At 48.2% G+C, this 17,569-nt stretch overlaps 1 protein-coding gene across 6 annotated transcripts in view; it reads right to left on the minus strand.

The window, feature by feature from the left end:
• LOC142572837 (uncharacterized) overlaps positions 1–11,998 on the minus strand; it is a 246,432-nt gene extending 234,434 nt beyond the window's left edge. For 5 of the 6 annotated variants that reach the window (XM_075682227.1, XM_075682229.1, XM_075682230.1 and 2 more), the window contains exons 1-2: positions 11,728–11,998; positions 6,115–6,667 (exon numbers count right to left, since the gene is read on the minus strand). In XM_075682227.1, coding sequence (XP_075538342.1) covers positions 6,115–6,667; positions 11,728–11,766 — 592 coding nt within the window. In that variant the 5' untranslated portion in view covers positions 11,767–11,998. The remainder of the gene's footprint in view (positions 1–6,114; positions 6,668–11,727) is intronic. The other variant, XM_075682226.1, reaches the window with a different exon arrangement.
• Positions 11,999–17,569: the final 5,571 nt, after the last annotated feature.

The following is a 17,569-nucleotide window of genomic DNA, read 5'->3' on the forward strand; positions in this document are numbered from 1 at the left end:
ACAGTTTCGCCAAGGGTCATCTTGTCGGCGTATAAGAGGCTAGATAGGTAGACTCAAAAGGGCTGAAGTAAGGAAAGGATGTCGCTCGCGTTAAAACGGTTTCCCCAAGGGTCGCTTTGTCGGCGTATAAGAGGTAAGATAGGTAGACTCAAAAGGGCTGAAGTAAGGAAAGGATGTCGCTCGCGTTAAAACAGTTTCGCCAAGGGTCATCTTGTCGGCGTATAAGAGGTAAGATAGGTAGACTCAAAAGGGCTGAAGTAAGGAAAGGATGTCGCTCGCGTTAAAACAGTTTCGCCCAGGGTCATCTTGTCGGCGTATAAGAGGCTAGATAGGTAGACTCAAAAGGGCTGAAATAAGGAAAGGATGTCGCTCACGTTAAACCGGTTTCACCAAGGGTCACTTTGTCGGCGTATAAGAGGCTAGATAGGTAGACTCAAAAGGGCTGAAGTAAGGAAAGGATGTCGCTCGCGTTAAAACGGTTTCGCCAAGGGTCACCTTGTCGGCGTATAAGAGGCTAGATAGGTAGACTCAAAAGGGCTGAAGTAAGGAAAGGATGTCGCTCGCGTTAAACCGGTTTCCCCAAGGGTCACTTTGTCGGCGTATAAGAGGCTAGATAGGTAGACTCAAAAGGGCTGAAGTAAGGAAAGGATGTCGCTCGCGTTAAAACGGTTTCCCCAAGGGCCACTTTGTCGGCGTATAAGAGGCTAGATAGGTAGACTCAAAAGGGCTGAAGTAAGGAAAGGATGTCGCTCGCGTTAAAACAGTTTCGCGAAGGGTCATCTTGTCGGCGTATAAGAGGCTAGATAGGTAGGCTCAAAAGGGCTGAAGTAAGGAAAGGATGTCGCTCGCGTTAAAACGGTTTCGCCAAGGGTCGCTTTGTCGGCGTATAAGAGGCTAGATAGGTAGACTCAAAAGGGCTGAAGTAAGGAAAGGATGTCGCTCGCGTTAAACCGGTTTCGCCAAGGGTCACTTTGTCGGCGTATAAGAGGCCAGATAGGTAGACTCAAAAGGGCTGAAGTAACGAAAGGATGCCGCTCGCGTTAAAACGGTTTCGCCAAGGGTCATCTTGTCGGCGTATAAGAGCCTAGATAGGTAGACTCAAAAGGGCTCAAGTAAGGAAAGGATGTCGCTCGCGTTAAAACGGTTTCCCCAAGGGTCACTTTGTCGGCGTATAAGAGGCTAGATAGGTAGACTCAAAAGGGCTGAAGTAAGGAAAGGATGTCGCTCGCGTTAAAACAGTTTCGCCAAGGGTCATCTTGTCGGCGTATAAGAGGCTAGATAGGTAGACTCAAAAGGGCTGAAGTAAGGAAAGGATGTCGCTCGCGTTAAACCGGTTTCGCCAAGGGTCACTTTGTCGGCGTATAAGAGGCCAGATAGGTAGACTCAAAAGGGCTGAAGTAAGGAAAGGATGCCGCTCGCGTTAAAACGGTTTCGGCAAGGGTCATCTTGTCGGCGTATAAGAGGCTAGATAGGTAGACTCAAAAGGGCTCAAGTAAGGAAAGGATGTCGCTCGCGTTAAAAGGGTTTCGCCAAGGGTCATCTTGTCGGCGTATAAGAGGCTAGATAGGTAGACTCAAAAGGGCTCAAGTAAGGAAAGGATGTCGCTCGCGTTAAAAGGGTTTCCCCAAGGGTCACTTTGTCGGCGTATAAGAGGCTAGATAGGTAGACTCAAAAGGGCTGAAGTCAGGAAAGGATGTCGCTCGCGTTAAAACAGTTTCGCCAAGGGTCATCTTGTCGGCGTATAAGAGGCTAGATAGGTAGACTCAAAAGGGCTGAAGTAAGGAAAGGATGTCGCTCGCGTTAAAACGGTTTCGCCAAGGGTCGCTTTGTCGGCGTATAAGAGGCTAGATAGGTAGACTCAAAAGGGCTGAAGTAAGGAAAGGATGTCGCTCGCGTTAAACCGGTTTCGCCAAGGGTCACTTTGTCGGCGTATAAGAGGCTCGATAGGTAGACTCAAGGGCTGAAGTAAGGAAAGGATGTTGCTCGCGTTAAAACGGTTTCACCAAGGGTCACTTTGTCGGCGTATAAGAGGCTAGATAGGTAGACTCAAAAGGGCTGAAGTAAGGAAAGGATATCGCTCGCGTTAAAACGGTTTCGCCAAGGGTCACTTTGTCGTCGTATAAGAGGCTAGATAGGTAGACTCAAAAGGGCTGAAGTAAGGAAAGGATGCCGCTCGCGTTAAAACGGTTTCGCCAAGTGTCATCTTGTCCGCGTATAAGGGGCTAGATAGGTAGACTCAATAGGGCTGAAGTTAGGAAGGGATGTCGCTCGCGTTAAAACGGTTTCGCCAAGGGTCACTTTGTCGGCGTATAAGAGGCTAGATAGGTAGACTCAAAAGGGCTGAAGTAAGGAAAGGATGCCGCTCGCGTTAAAACGGTTTCGCCAAGGGTTACATTGTCGGCGTATAAGAGGCTAGAGAGGTAGACTCAAAAGGGCTGATGTAAGGAAAGGATGCCGCTCGCGCTAAAACGGTTTCGCCAAGGGTCATCTCGTCGGCGTATAAGAGGCTAGATAGGTAGACTCAAAAGAACTGATGTAAGGAAAGGATGTCGCTCGCGTTAAAACGGTTTCGCCAAGGGTCACTTTGTCGTCGTATAAGAGGCTAGATAGGTAGACTCAAGAGGGCTGAAGTAAGGAAATGATGCCGCTCGCGTTAAAACGGTTTCACCAAGGGTCACTTTGTCGGCGTATAAGAGGCTACATAGGTAGACTCAAAAGGGCTGAAGTAAGGAAAGGATGCCGCTCGCGTTAAAACGGTTTCGCCAAGGGTCACTTTGTCGGCGTATAAGAGGCTAGATACGTAGACTCAAAACGGCTGAAGTAAGGAAAGGATGTCGCTCGCGTTAAAACGGTTTCGCCAAGGGTCACTTTGTCGGCGTATAAGAGGCTAGATAGGTAGACTCAAAAGGGCTGAAGTAAGTAAAGGATGTCGCTCGCGTTAGAACGGTTTCGCCAAGGGTTACTTTGTCGGCGTATAAGAGGCTAGATAGGTAGACTCAAAAGGGCTGAAGCAAGGAAAAGATGCCGCTCGCGTTAAAACGGTTTCGCCAAGGGTCATCTTGTCGGCGTATAAGGGGCTAGATAGGTAGACTCAATAGGGCTGAAGTTAGGAAGGGATGTCGCTCGCGTTAAAACGGTTTCGCCTAGGGTCACTTTGTCGGCGTATAAGAGGCTAGATAGGTAGACTCAAAAGGGCTGAAGTAAGGAAAGGATGCCGCTCTCGTCGGCGTATAAGAGGCTAGATAGGTAGACTCAAAAGGGCTGAAGTAAGGAAAGGATGTCGCTCGCGTTAAAACGGTTTCGTCAAGGGTCACTTTGTCGGTGTATAAGAGGCTAGAGAGGTAGACTCAAAAGGGCTGAAGTAAGGAAAGGATGCCGCTCTCGTCGGCGTATAAGAGGCTAGATAGGTAGACTCAAAAGGGCTGAAGTAAGGAAAAGATGCCGCTCGCGTTAAAACGGTTCAGCCAAGGGTCACTTTGTCGGCGTATAAGAGGTAGATAGGTAGACTGAAAAGGGCTGAAGTAAGGAAAGGATGCCGTTCGCGTTAAAACGGTTTCGCCAAGGGTTACTTTGTCGGCGTATAAGAGGCTAGATAGGGAGACTCAAAAGGGCTGAAGTAAGGAAAGGATGTCGCTCGCGTTAAAACGGTTTCGCCAAGGGTCACTTTGTCGGCGTATAAGAGGCTAGAGAGGTAGACTCAAAAGGGCTGAAGTAAGGAAAGGATGTTGCTCGCGTTAAAACGGTTTCGCCAAGGGTCATCTTGTCGGCGTATAAGGGGCAAGATAGGTAGACTCAAAAGGGCTGAAGTAAGGAAAGGATGTCGCTCGCGTTAAAACGGTTTCGCCAAGGGTCACTTTGTCGGCGTATAAGAGGCTAGATAGGTAGACTCAAAACGGCTGAAGTAAGGAAAGGATGCCGCATGTTAAAACGGTTTCGCCAAGGGTCACTTTGTCGGCGTATAAGAGGCTAGATAGGTAGACTCAAAAGGGCTGAAGTAAGGAAAGGATGTCGCTCGCGTTAAAACGGTTTCGCCAAGGGTCATCTTGTCGGCGTATAAGAGGCTAGATAGGTAGACTCAAAAGGGCTGAAGTAAGGAAAGGATGTCGCTCGCGTTAAAACGGTTTCGCCAAGGCTCGCTTTGTCGGCGTATAAGAGGCTAGATAGGTAGACTCAATAGGGCTGAAGTAAGGAAAGGATGCCGCTCGCGTTGAAACGGTTTCGCCAAGGGTCACTTTGTCGGCGTATAAGAGTCTAGATAGGTAGACTCAAAAGGGCTTAAGTAAGGAAAGGATGCCGCTCGCGTTAAAACGGTTTCACCAAGGGTCACTTTGTCGGCGTATAAGAGGCTAGATAGGTAGACTCAAAAGGGCTGAAGTAAGGAAAGGATGTCGCTCGCGTTAAAACGGTTTCGTCAAGGGTCACTTTGTCGGCGTATAAGAGGCTAGAGAGGTAGACTCAAAAGGGCTGAAGTAAGGAAAGGATGCCGCTCGCGTTAAAACGGTTTCGCCAAGGGTCATCTCGTCGGCGTATAAGAGCCTAGATAGGTAGACTCAAAAGGGCTGAAGTAAGGAAAGGATGCCGCTCGCGTTAAAACGGTTCAGCCAAGGGTCACTTTGTCGGCGTATAAGAGGCTAGATAGGTAGACTCAAAAGGGCTGAAGTAAGGAAAGGATGCCGCTCGCGTTAAAACGGTTTCGCCAAGGGTCGCTTTGTCGGCGTATAAGAGGCTAGATAGGTAGACTCAAAAGGGCTGAAGTAAGGAAAGGATGCCGCTCGCGTTAAAACGGTTTCGCCAAGGGTCACTTTGTCGGCGTATAAGAGGCTAGATAGGTAGACTCAAAAGGGCTGTAGTAAGGATAGGATGTCGCTCGCGTTAAAACGGTTTCGCCAAGGGTCACTTTGTCGGCGTATAAGAGGCTAGATAGGTAGACTCAAAAGGGCTGAAGTAAGGAAAGGATGTCGCTCGCGTTAAAACGGTTTCGCCAAGGGTCACTTTGTCGGCGTATAAGAGGCTAGATAGGTAGACTCAGAAGGGCTGAAGTAAGGAAAGGATGTCGTTCGCGTTAAAACGGTTTCGCCAAGGGTCATCTTGTCGGCGTATAAGAGGCTAGATAGGTAGACTCAAAAGGGCTGAAGTAAGGAAAGGATGCCGCTCGCGTTAAAACGGTTTCGTCAAGGGTCACTTTGCCGGCGTATAAGAGACTAGATAGGTAGACTGAAAAGGGCTGAAGTAAGGAAAGGATGTCGCTCGCGTTAAAACGGTTTCGCCAAGGGTCGCTTTGTCGGCGTATAAGAGGCTAGATAGGTAGACTCAAAAGGGCTGAAGTAAGGAAAGGATGTCGCTCGCGTTAAAACGGTTTCGCCAAGGGTCACTTTGTCGGCGTATAAGAGGCTAGATAGGTAGACTCAAAAGGGCTTAAGTAAGGAAAGGATGCCGCTCGCGTTAAAACGATTTCGCCAAGGGTCACTTTGTCGGCGTATAAGAGGCTAGATAGGTAGACTCAAAAGGGCTGAAGTAAGGAAAGGATGCCGTTCGCGTTAAAACGGTTTCGCCAAGGGTCACTTTGGCGGCGTATAAGAGGCTTGATAGGTAGACTCAAAAGGGCTGAAGTAAGGAACGGATGCCACTCGCGTTAAAACGGTTTCACCAAGGTGCTGGCACGAACAACCAACGCAGCCTCTGCAGAAAGTCTCGCTAGCTTTCCCAGCATTTCTCGCGATATAAAAACATTGTATAGGCTATCGTCAAAGTTTCGGGCTTTGCAATATGGGCAATGTTTCGGGCGTCATGGAGACAGCGTTGGCGCGCGTCCGAGCATTTCGGAGGCTGCAATGATCACCAAGGCTTGTAGACGACCGCGGCGTTACGCGCATGGCAAAGTGGAGTTGTAATTGAACAATGGAGTGACAGAGAATGGTTTCTCATGACAGGAACATCTCCTTCGAGGCCTAGCTATGTGGTCTCCCCAGCACAGTTAGGCTTTTTCCCTTTGGAAGATCTTTTCCAATACCAAACATACTAACCGGTAGCACCGGCGCGCGCAGCAGTGGTTGTTTGTAATTTCGCCTCTGCAACTCCACCCGCGCCATTATGCATTACGAATGTTGCTCTCACCGTTCAGGGTAATCGTGACCTCGTAACCCTCCGGCGTGATGTCTCCTGGCAGATCTCCGGTATGGACTGCATTGCCCGGCTTCGGCTTGTACGGCACGGTCAGATCAACTTCCGCATCGTGGGTTTCCGCAACAGTGGTTTCCGCAACAGTGGTTTCCGCAACAGTGGTTTCCGCAACAGTGGTTTCCGCAACAGTGGTTTCCGCAACAGTGGTTTCCGCAACAGTGGTTTCCGCAACAGTGGTTTCCGCAACGGTGGTTTCGGCAACGTCGGGTACGATGACATGGTGTTGCGTAATATTGGATTCCGATGACGTAGGTGGTGACCAGGGTAATGGGGTCGCAGTTATGGGGATTGCGACTGCCGCGTTGGTAGGTGCCACTGTGGTAGGCCCCACTTCGTTGCGCACAACCCGTGGGCCCCGTGTTACGTAGCGGATGACCAGAGCGCTGCCGAACATGACCGGAATGAGCGAGAGAAGCAGGATCACAAAGATGGGTGACCGGCCTTTGTTCGGGTTGGTCCCTCGTGCCGATTCTTTCGCCCCTGGCTGCTGTCAGTGGGTCACAAAAGAAAAGTTGAACTTGTACAAACTGGGATCATGCGCCACGCGAAGTCGCGAGGCGGTGTGCATTCTCCCCAAAGGGGCTACTGAGAAGTGCGGCCTCTGTCGAACGTTTTCGAAGCCGCTCTCAACAAGTAGGTACCACGCCTGCCATCGGACTGTACTCTGACTATAGATACTTTTCGCGAAGGTATGCATTTTCACGTCTTAGGTGCGACCATTGCTCTTTTTCTTAACTTTCAGCAACTGCCACGGGGTCTTGCGCATCCTGTCATTGTTCTTCGTTAGGTATAAAGCTATAAGGTTGACGTGAATGAAAATTGACCTAGACACTATACAATGAGCTTAAGCGCTAGCCTTGCTGTTATACAGGACATCTGACGCCATTCATAACGTACGATCGGCCTGACAAGGAGTCTTGAAAACAGCAGTTTTCTTGTATGCACACCTGAGACTACTGATACTAGGCCGATTATGCGGCATTATTAGTATCTAATCTGGAGCAAGCGTTCTTTTTACGTGGGACAAGCCACTTGGAGAAGTGTTATCTGGAACGCCGGATTTATTTGGTTGTTGCTCTTTCATTTATGCGGAGCGGGCAAGAAGTAAGTGGACCAGTCGCTTGTTTTTGAGCTAACTTTTTTCCTTTGCACTGCGAAGATGTATTAGTAAATCATGTATGTCCCCATTGTTATTTTTCTTTCAGTGATGTAATTGGCATTGATTATTATTCCAAATGTTACCTTATGATCAGAGTAACAAATTAAATCATATTGTAGCAATACTGAGCGACTGAAGCCGCGAAAGAGGAAGTAGGGGGTGCGCGCGTTGTCTCGGGGTAATCTGCGCCGGCTAGGCCGTGCCTGTGGCTTCCTCCTGGACCTCGTTTTACTCTGTAAATAAACATCTTTCGTAACAATATTCCGGGGTTTTACATGCCAGAAACAGGATATGAATGCGAGGCACGCCGTAGTGGAGAGACTGCGTAAATTATTTTGACGACCTGGTGATCTTTAACGTGCAACCAATACACAGCGTGCGCATGTGCGTTTTTTTTTTCTTTTCTTTGCGACCCCATGGAAATGAGGCCACCGGGGCCGGGATTTGATCCCACGAACTCGTGCTTAGCAGCGCATCGCCACATCCGCTATACCACCGCGGTGGGTGGCAATAAATGCAATTTAATAATTACATTTATTATTTATCGTTGCAAGCGAGATGACAGGCTTCTAAAGCTAGAACGCTTGCCAAAGCTGTCGCCGTGGACAAAAACAAAACGTCTGCGCGGAGTCTCGTGACAGATTCATTAGGGAAAATTGTTGTTTCCCACGGCTCCATTACGACTCCCAGTGGTCATATGACGCGGGATGGACACGCAGAGCTTGCTTCCGTGCCTGCCAACATTAACGTATGTGCTAGTCTTACAAAAAAAAAGCAAGATGCTGTTCCATGCGCTCCTGACCGTAAGAACATAAATGTGCTCGATGTATGCTATACAATATACTGGGTGTTTCAGGGAACGCTATCAAAGATGAAAAGAAAAGAGAGAATGCCTTTGGCAAATAGTACAATTCTAGCCCATATATGTATATCGAAGAGGTGGACATCACTTGCAGGAAAACTGAATCGGATAATCGAAAAATGAGCAAAAATTCGCCCAATGTTTAACTAATTACCTTAGGCACCATATTGCAATAATACTCTCTAGCGGGTTGATTGGTTCAGTCTTGAATTATAAATGTTCTGCGAATTTTGCACAAGTTACCAGTGCTGACATATGGGGCATAGGCTTGGAGACTGATAAAAAAGGTTGAGAACAAGTTAAGAACCACGCAAAGAGCGATAGAACGAAGGTTGCTCGGCATAACGTTAAGAGACACAAAGAGAGCGGATTTGGATCAGAGAGCAAACGGGTATAGACGATATTCTAATTGACACCAAGAGAAAAAAATGGAGCTGGGCAGGTCATGTAATGCGCCGGTTAGGTAACCGCTGAACCATTAGGGTTGCAGAATGGATGCCAAGAGAAGGGCAACGCAGTTGAGGACGGCAGCAGACTAGGTGGGGCGATGAAATTAGTAAATTCGCGGGCGCTAGTTGGAATCGGTTGGCACAGGACAGGGGTAATTGGAAATCTGAGGAAGAGGCCTTCGTCCTGCAGTGGACATAAAACAGGCTGCTGCTGCTGATGATGATGATCAAAGACCATTTTAAAAAGCACCAAAAGCAAAATCAAAATAAACCAAAAAAGGAAGAAAGACAATAGAGTACGCAGTAAAAACGAAAAGAAAGGAAACCAACAAGAACCATTTCACGGAAAGCATACGCAAAGTCAACAATAACCGACGCCCATAACAGTAGAGCAGAGAATGGTGAAAACAACACGACCAGAGGAATGCAAAATAATAAAACAGATACGTAGCTATCGAGAGAAGCGACTTCCCTGTTTGAGAGTAAAATCGAAGGCGTGCCTACGCACTTGTCCCTCTGTTGCCTGATGAAGAAAGCTTCAATGATTTCCCTTTCCGTCTCATCACGTGATTTTGCCATGACCCCGATTTGGTGGAACTGCGGTGAGCAGCCGCAACTACTGCAATGGACAGCTAAATGCCGATCATCGTTACTCCTTGCAGCCAGACTGTGCTCGCGCGTGCGATCATTGATGCAGTGCCTCGTTTGCCCAATGTACACACCCCCACAAGATGAAGGAATACGGTAAACAACAGCGGATACACAATTCATGAAACAATGTTGCATGCTTCTTTGCGCACGCACACTTTTTTCTGTTTGAACATCAGCGAGCAAAATCTGCCCTAACTTTCAAGGCACTGAAAGCACCACATTCAAGCCGTACCTTCTCGCGACCTTCTTGACATTGTGGGAGACATTGTGCACGTACGTGATAACTTGAATTGACTTCTTATTCCTTTCCTTCGCCGTAGGGCTCCATTCCTTGTATCTTTGAAGCAGACTTTCACGTGCGCTGGACACTGAACGCATGTGATTTTAGGTTGCCTATAGAAAGGCTTTCCGTCGTTTCATGAAATAAACTTGGTAGTCTGGGCTCTGTCCTGTCGTCTTTTCTCCTTGCGCATCTTGCGTAGCACGCTTATAAGTCCCCTAACGCAATTTACAAATTCTAGCCGGGGAGTTCGGAAGGCGGATCCACTAGGAACGAGTTCTGAAGATCACACCAGTTTCAAAGTATTAATTCCCGAAACTTGCGGATAAGTGCGTTGGAGTTGCAGCTACTTTTGTGCTTCAGCGCGTAAAACGACGTTTCGTTAAGAAAGTAAGTGGAACGACACTGCATTTTTGTCGCAAGTTTGACGGAGCATATTTCGTAAATGGTGCCACCCGCATGATTCTTTTTTGGAGTAGATATGTCTTGCAGTCTCACGCGCTAACATTCGTGAATTGCAATATGTGCCATGTGGTAATTAGTTCAAAACTTAATTAGGAAGATTTCGTTAATTAGTTTATTATGAATGTCAATTTTATGTGCAAGTAATACCCGGCTGTCCGTGTAGATCGGCTAACGAGCTCAAATTGTGCCATCTGACACAGGCCATCTTTGAAATTTCGTCAACGTGCCAGCGGAAATACCTTTATATATATATATATATATATATATATATATATATATATATATATATATATATATATATATATACACACACCCAAGAAAGAGATGACGAACCTTTTGGAAGACGTATTTATTAACGTTTTCGCCGGGTGGACCAGCCGTCGTCAGAGTACAGTAACGAAGGCTGGTCCACCAGCCGTAAACGTTAAAACGTCTTCCAAAATGTTCATCGTCTCTTTCCTGCGTATGTTACGTCGGGTCCTGGGTGCTGAACTTTGAAGAAACCCCCCATATATATATATATATATATATATATATATATATATATATATATATATATATATATATATATATATATATATAAATGTATGCATGGAGAAACTTAGCGGCGCCGTTTTCACTGCAATTCATCGAAACGAACGCCACAAATGGCTCGAAATCTGTTCATTCACCGGCTGCTTTTACTGCCCGCGTACTCCGATGGCCACTAGCAGTACCGCCACGTTTGGAAGGCCTGAACCCTTCTAAGAGGGTTAAGGATGACCTGAACCCTTCTGAGAGGGTTAAGGAATGTAGATGGTTAAAACCTCTACCAAGCAAGCAAACGACGACTCCTTGCGGCTTACGGGAAAAAAAATCATGAGAAGAACGCACAATGTCCTCATATATGAAGGAACGCGAAGCAAAGGTTAGCCCTAAAACTAGAAAAGCTTTAAACTAAAACCTAGCGTTCCTAGCTCTCACCAGTGTGAAGCAAAGTAGTGTAGCTAATTAAAGTCATAATACTAAAAAGAAAGCTAGCGCCACTGGTTTAGATCGATGTTCCCGACAACAGGCTATGCTAGTCAATAGCCTATAACAGCGACGTGTGCAATATTATTGTGGCCAAAATGAAGAACAGAATGTCGTGAAACTCCTTTGGATTGACAAGTACAGCTACATTTACGCAAGCTCAAAGTAAACGCTGCAGAAACGGTGCCTTTACCCGTGCACTAGGCCAAAAACATATACCGTGCATAACGGAAAAGACCACTCTCAAAGTGGACTAAATTTTCCCCAATATGTAAATTCTCCCAAGTAATAGCTGTAACATTTTAGAGCAGTTGACGAACCACTTACTTTGAATTTCAACCGTTTAAGTCTCGTGTAAACAACCGTTGAAGGTCAACTTAAGGAGCCCTCAAGGACGCGCCTTCCAGAGCTCACTCTAGCCATCAACGCTCTAGTCCACTCACAAACTCGGGCAGGCTAAAGTATAGCGACTGGTCGCTCCAATAAGAATTATATAAAAATAGAAATAGTAACTGTACTACTGCCTCGTTCTTACGAGAAGACTATGAAAAAAGGGGACAGCAGGCGATCAATGCGCCTTTAGTGCCAATGCAAGTACAGGTGTTCCATATAACGTGCTTAGGCGTGGCGGGACTTCCATGGCAAAAGAGGGGAAATGCATATGGCTCACCTGCGAACCCTTCTGCTGAGACGGCATAGCTGCGTCCATGGCTTACCGACGAGGAGGCTTCAGGAGATGGTTTACGACGCGAGGCTTAGGAAGAGCGCCGGGAGGCTTGTCCGATGAGAAGCTGCGGTCTTGGCCGAAAGACGCGACAGAAGCTGCGACGGAGAGCTGCCGCCGTAAGGCCTGAACACAGTGGCCCAGGAGCTGCGAGTCCGGTAGAGAGAGAAGGAAGGGATCTCAGGGGGACGGGCGGGGAGACGCGTCGTTCGCGGGACGCTTCGCGGTTGAAAATGGCGACGGGCGGACCGATGATGATGATGATGATGATCGAACCGGCGGTTGCTCTCGTCACGAACTGGTGCGAGACGCGAGAGCAGGCGCCCGCGCGGCACACTTCTTTTGTTTTGCTTGCTTGTTCGCTTGCCTCCGATAGTGCCTCAAACCCACTATAGGGAATTGGCCATGAATGGCGTGATTTAAGAAAAAAAAAAAAGATTATCGGAGTCTGAAGAGAATCACTATTGAGAAATGTTGTATGGCTAAAGGAATGAAGTCAAATCAATTTTGAGAAATTAGCGAGTAAATTGTCCTGATTCAATTGTAAACCCCACAACCGCTACACCAACTTCCCTATGTCCCAGAGTAGAGGCTCCCAGAGATATAATATCAGGAATCGCTATATTGAATCCTGCACTATGCAATTTTGCTTCTGAAGTGTGTTTTCCTAATGCGCGAAAACGGCGGCATGACAGGAAGAGGTGTTCTATTGTTTTGTCTTCACCGCAGTATCAGCACAAGGAGGAGGGCGCCAGACCAGATCGATGCAGATAATAGTTTAATGCGGGTATTCGGCGTCTGTATTTTGTCAGCAGGACTTCAACTTTTCTATTACGGCAGAAGTTTCTGTTCCAAGGAAATAGGAGGTGTCGGTAACCAGTTAAAATGATAGGTTCCAAGAATTTTGCATGATTGCTCGTCTTCTGAACCTAGCAGCAGTTATGAAAGCAGGTACTTGAAGCAATGGCAGCTCTCGCCAAGTTGTCTGGTAAATATTTGCTAACTAATCCTTTATAATCAGGCAGCCATACCAATCTAATCAGTTTTAATTGAGAAGGTACTAAACACTGAAATGTACGTGCAATATGTGAGCCACTATTTCTAGTGACAGCTGAACATAAAGATAAAGAATCCGTTATTATTGCAACTTCCGAAATTGATGAGTTCTGTTTTCGTATAACCAATTTAACCGCCACAAACTCAGCTAATAGTACTGGCACGTAGCCAATAAGTCTTAAAGATAACTACCAGTCAAAAGCGGTAGAGAAAATTCCAATTCGAGATTTTTAGATTTTTCTTCGGTTTGCGATGTATCGTCGCTACGACAGCGTTTATTTTTCGCTTCGATAAGTGTTTTTGTAACATACCATTTCATATATTGTAAGACAGGTGATTTGCGTTGTTTGGGTATATATCATCAAACATAATCTGTGGATTCTGTCTCTCACTGCCAATAAAAAGGAACTCACATAATGGTACATCTAGGGGACCAAAAAATGCCCGAACAAAGATGATCTGAGCATTGTGGAAACGAATACTGCAGGTTGCCGAACATACAAGGTTGAGAAATAAAAACCATTGGTAATTTTATAGAAATTCATACATCTTTAGTAATGTTTGGACCATTGATAACCGAAATCTGCACAAAAGAGACGGTAAATCAGTTTCTAGGTATATATAATACACTGTTGGCAAATAACTTTGGTAAAACAAGGCACAAGCGGAAACCTCCTCGTTCCAGAAGAACAAGGGGACGTAGTTTATATGCCGGGGCAGCTGAATATAGAACACATTCAAATTCAAAAATTGACCGTACGTACATTTTATAAATCATTAGAAGAGAGGCTCTCCCCATTCCCGATTGACAGTTGCAAAACCTTCTTAGCATTCCAACCACTCGTACTACTTTCTTCATTTATTTTGTTACGGGGAGTATTTAATCGACAGTAAACGGCTAGCACTTGGCTAGTCAAGTCTGCAGAGGGCACACAGCTTTCAGCAGGTTTTTTAGTACGCCAGGAGAAACTCTGACCCCGCCCCTTACAACGCTTTTTTTTCACCACCGTTCGTGACATTATCCCCGGCCGGTGAAGCACTGTCCCGTTGCTGGTTGTGGTCAAAAGGTGTTATCACAGTTGTAATGCTTGTGACAGAAAACATGTACCATGTCACTTCGTGGTGTGGCAGTCGATGGAAGTGGATGCAATGGGAGTTATCTCATAGGTGACAGGAGTCACCTGGCGCAGCACGCGGTAGGGCCCGACATACCGCGACATTAACTTTTCACAGAGGCCAACTGACGATATGGGAGCCAGAGAAGTGCTAGAGAACCCGGTGAGAAAGCAGTGTCCCGGAGTCGACGATCCTAAATGGACTTTTGTTGTGCAGTCTGCGATGACGAGAGCCGAGCGCGGGCTACTATGTGCGCGACGAGCGCAAGCGTGATAGCATCTTGCGCAGACGAAGTCATGGACGTGGACGCCAGATCAGAAGGGTGCAAGGCGTCAAAGGATAAGAAGGGATAAGAAGGGAATGGCGGCCAAAGGGAGAGTAGCCGGCTGTCATCATGCGATGAGTTGTATATATATATATATATATATATATGCAAATGTGACGAACGGAAGGGCGACGTCCCAATCGGGGTGATCATCAGAAACGTACATGGAAAGCATGTCGGTGAGTGTGCGGTTGAAACGTTCGGTGAGGCCATTGGTGGAGTTTTCGGGCTCTATCCTTCCCGGCCCTGGATTTTCGGAGCAGACGCCACGTTTCTCCCACCTCTACGACGCGTTTCGGCAACCATGGTGGGTGGACGCCTGACTACGGCGCGTCCCGCAGCGCCCACTCGCCTGCGATACTACAAGTTGCCGCGTTTCTCGAAAGCTGACACCAATCTTGCATGCCGTGAGTTTATTTTTTGCCGCTCCCCGCGCCTCTACAGCTCCGAAGCAGTTCCAACACGGTTGTGCCTGCCGGGACCACAGCCGCCTTGGCGCGTTTTCTGCACCATGAGCCAAGAGTGCCAAGCAACCAGCTCTTCCGAGGCCCATGTTCTAAACGGGCGTGCAAAGGGACTTCGGCCAATTCGCCGCTCTGTTTTGATGGAGCATTTATCTACCGTAACGTCATTTACCAACCAGCAGGAGACGCCATCGGCAACGGAGAACGCCGCCGCGCGTTCATCGACAACAACGAAGACGCCCGAGTTGGATACCGCGGGAGTGGCCGCCGATCCCATCGTCGCCGATTTTCCCTCCCAACAACGAGAGCTGGACACTCCGACCGGGAAAAGCATGGAGTAAGATGCTGTCCTGATCATTTACGACGACAAAACTGACCACGACGCAGATGGCTGTTGGAAGACAGTAATACATAAGCGACGCGTCCATCAAATGCACACCAAGACGCAATCCTTCGAGAACATCTTGGGCATTCCGGACGCCTCAAAGCTTACCGTGCGCAAGCGCAGTCGAATCAGAACCTACCTCGACTTCCCTTGCACGATGAAAAGATAATTCTGCTGCCTCACGGAGGACTTTGTCTAGATAAGTGGACGCGCCCAGAACTCGCTAGTGCTCTATTGTGTTTAGCCGGCTTGACCACCCAGGATGATGAGGACAACATATTCCGACTGCGACCTCAGCAGAACTTGGCAATCATCAGCACACTCCAGTCATATGTCGCAGTCGCATTGTACAAGGTGAGGGAGCTGAACCTTCATCAGCGGGTCTATCCCATCATAACATATTGTGCGGCACCAGACAACTCATGCAATGGAATTGTTCTTGGTCTTTTGCCCGGTACGCCGTCTTTCAAGCTGGTGGATGACCCTCCCCCCTTTTGGCTCTTGAAACTCAGATACTTCAAGCACGAATGACGAGTGAGACGAACGTTGCTTCTTAATGACTTAAAGTGCCTCGCTACGTGCGTGTCTATGGTGCAGAACTCCGCTGCTACCTTCATCGCCCCAGCCAACTGGTTTGCAAGGTATTTCACAAGCTCGGCCATTGAGCTGATTACTGTTCTACGCCACACGCGCTCATTTGTGCGACGTGAGGGACTGACAACCCCACCCCGTCGCATTTGTGCACCTCACACCGCAGATCCTGTGACGGGATCCACCCTACAACGGATCCAAATTGCCCGCGGCGTGCTAGGCAGACACTGAAGAAGGCTTGGGTGCGGAAAGCTCTCGACAAAGAGCAGGAAGAACTCCAAACCTCCAGCGCCCCGACAACAACCACAGATACGGCGGAGCCCTGAACGTCACGCTTGCTAACGAAGGAGACCGGACAAGCACGGTCGGAGGCCCATTCGACATCCCGTCTAAAGTTCCGGACCAGCTCCAAGTCTCGGTCCCGATCCCGCGAGGCATCGGTGCACCTCCCGAAGAAGCGCCCTCCTTCATCGTCTTCCCAGCAACACTACAAGAAGACCCTGCAGACCAACGCCTCAGCCAGGGTGACCCTGGCCCCCTCAGGGGTGCAGCGGACCCCGGAGAAGAAAACAGCAACGGAAGCAGCTCGGGAGGTAAGTCGGATGGAGGGTCCCCACAACTAGCTCCGCCCCGGAAATCTCTCCCTACGCCTTCCCCTATTAATAATTCGTTATCAACCCCCGATCCTTCATTAGAAATAGCCCGTCTACGCCGTGACATGGAGGCGCGCTGTGAGCGCCTGCAAGAACAAATGGACGCTCTGGTGGCAGACATGAGCACTAGGCCCTGGACCGGATAGAACGCCAAATGGAGGACCTTCGAATAGGGATTACGGAGCAAGTCAAATCATGTATAGAGTGCACTTTCGTACGCATGCACGTTAGCGCTTACAACGAAAGCCGGCTGCCCGTCCAAAGCTCTCGGCCGCAACCTTCAAACCTGGGTACCCGGCGCTCACAACCCTATACAGTAACTCTTGCTTCCTCTCACGATGATGATGACGCCGCGTAACGCGGAGCAACTAGCAGCGTGGCAGTGGAATCGAAGGGGATTCCGCCAGAAAATAGGTTCCCTATACAGTATATTGCCATATCCAATAACCCTCCCAATGTCGTCCTCTTACAGGAACTCAATTGCACCCCTTCGTTATTCGGCTACAGCACGCTATCGGGTGTCTGTCCTCTTGTGGGAGCAATTCTTCAATTCTTCCGCCATTCACACCCAAGCCTCCAGCATTCAAGGGCGGGGACCTTGTAGCGACCGTCCGTCGCTTCGTTTCCCCCCCCATGGGGGTTCATTGCCCCCTGCTCGAACCGAAGCGCCTGTCCAACAGGGGCACCACAATTGCCACTGGGCAAACCTGCTTCTACTGTTGAATAATGCCAGTGGACACTACGTTCTCAACCTCTCAAAACGTTTATTACTTTCCTCCGTTAAACCGAGGTTCCAACAATACTGTCGCATGAATCCAATTGCTCGCGCTTAATTTTTCATATAGAGAGCCCGCGTTGGCCCCGTGTGGGGTCCTTCCATGTACAGTTGCTCTAGAAAATAAACGTAATAAACGAAATAAACGTGCGCTAGAAATGGCAGCGCGTACTACAGAGCATACGCGAAAGAAATCTGTGTTTACAGTGCGATCCGCTTTTCCCCACTGCAGAATCAACGGCTCAGGTGAAAAAGCATTTTAGAGAGCAGCTCTTTAACGTCCGTTCCTGGGTTTCGCGTCGTCGTCGGCGTTGTCGTCGGCCTCGTAACCAGCTCCGCCCCCCTTTCATCCCCCCAGCGCTAGCAGCGACCGACTGATACCGCTGGATGCCGCTGACGCCGCTAGAGAGTCAAGATAACGTG

The sequence above is a fragment of the Dermacentor variabilis genome, chromosome 2 (genome assembly GCF_050947875.1).
Source record: "Dermacentor variabilis isolate Ectoservices chromosome 2, ASM5094787v1, whole genome shotgun sequence".
NCBI classification, from domain to species: Eukaryota; Metazoa; Arthropoda; class Arachnida; order Ixodida; family Ixodidae; genus Dermacentor; species Dermacentor variabilis.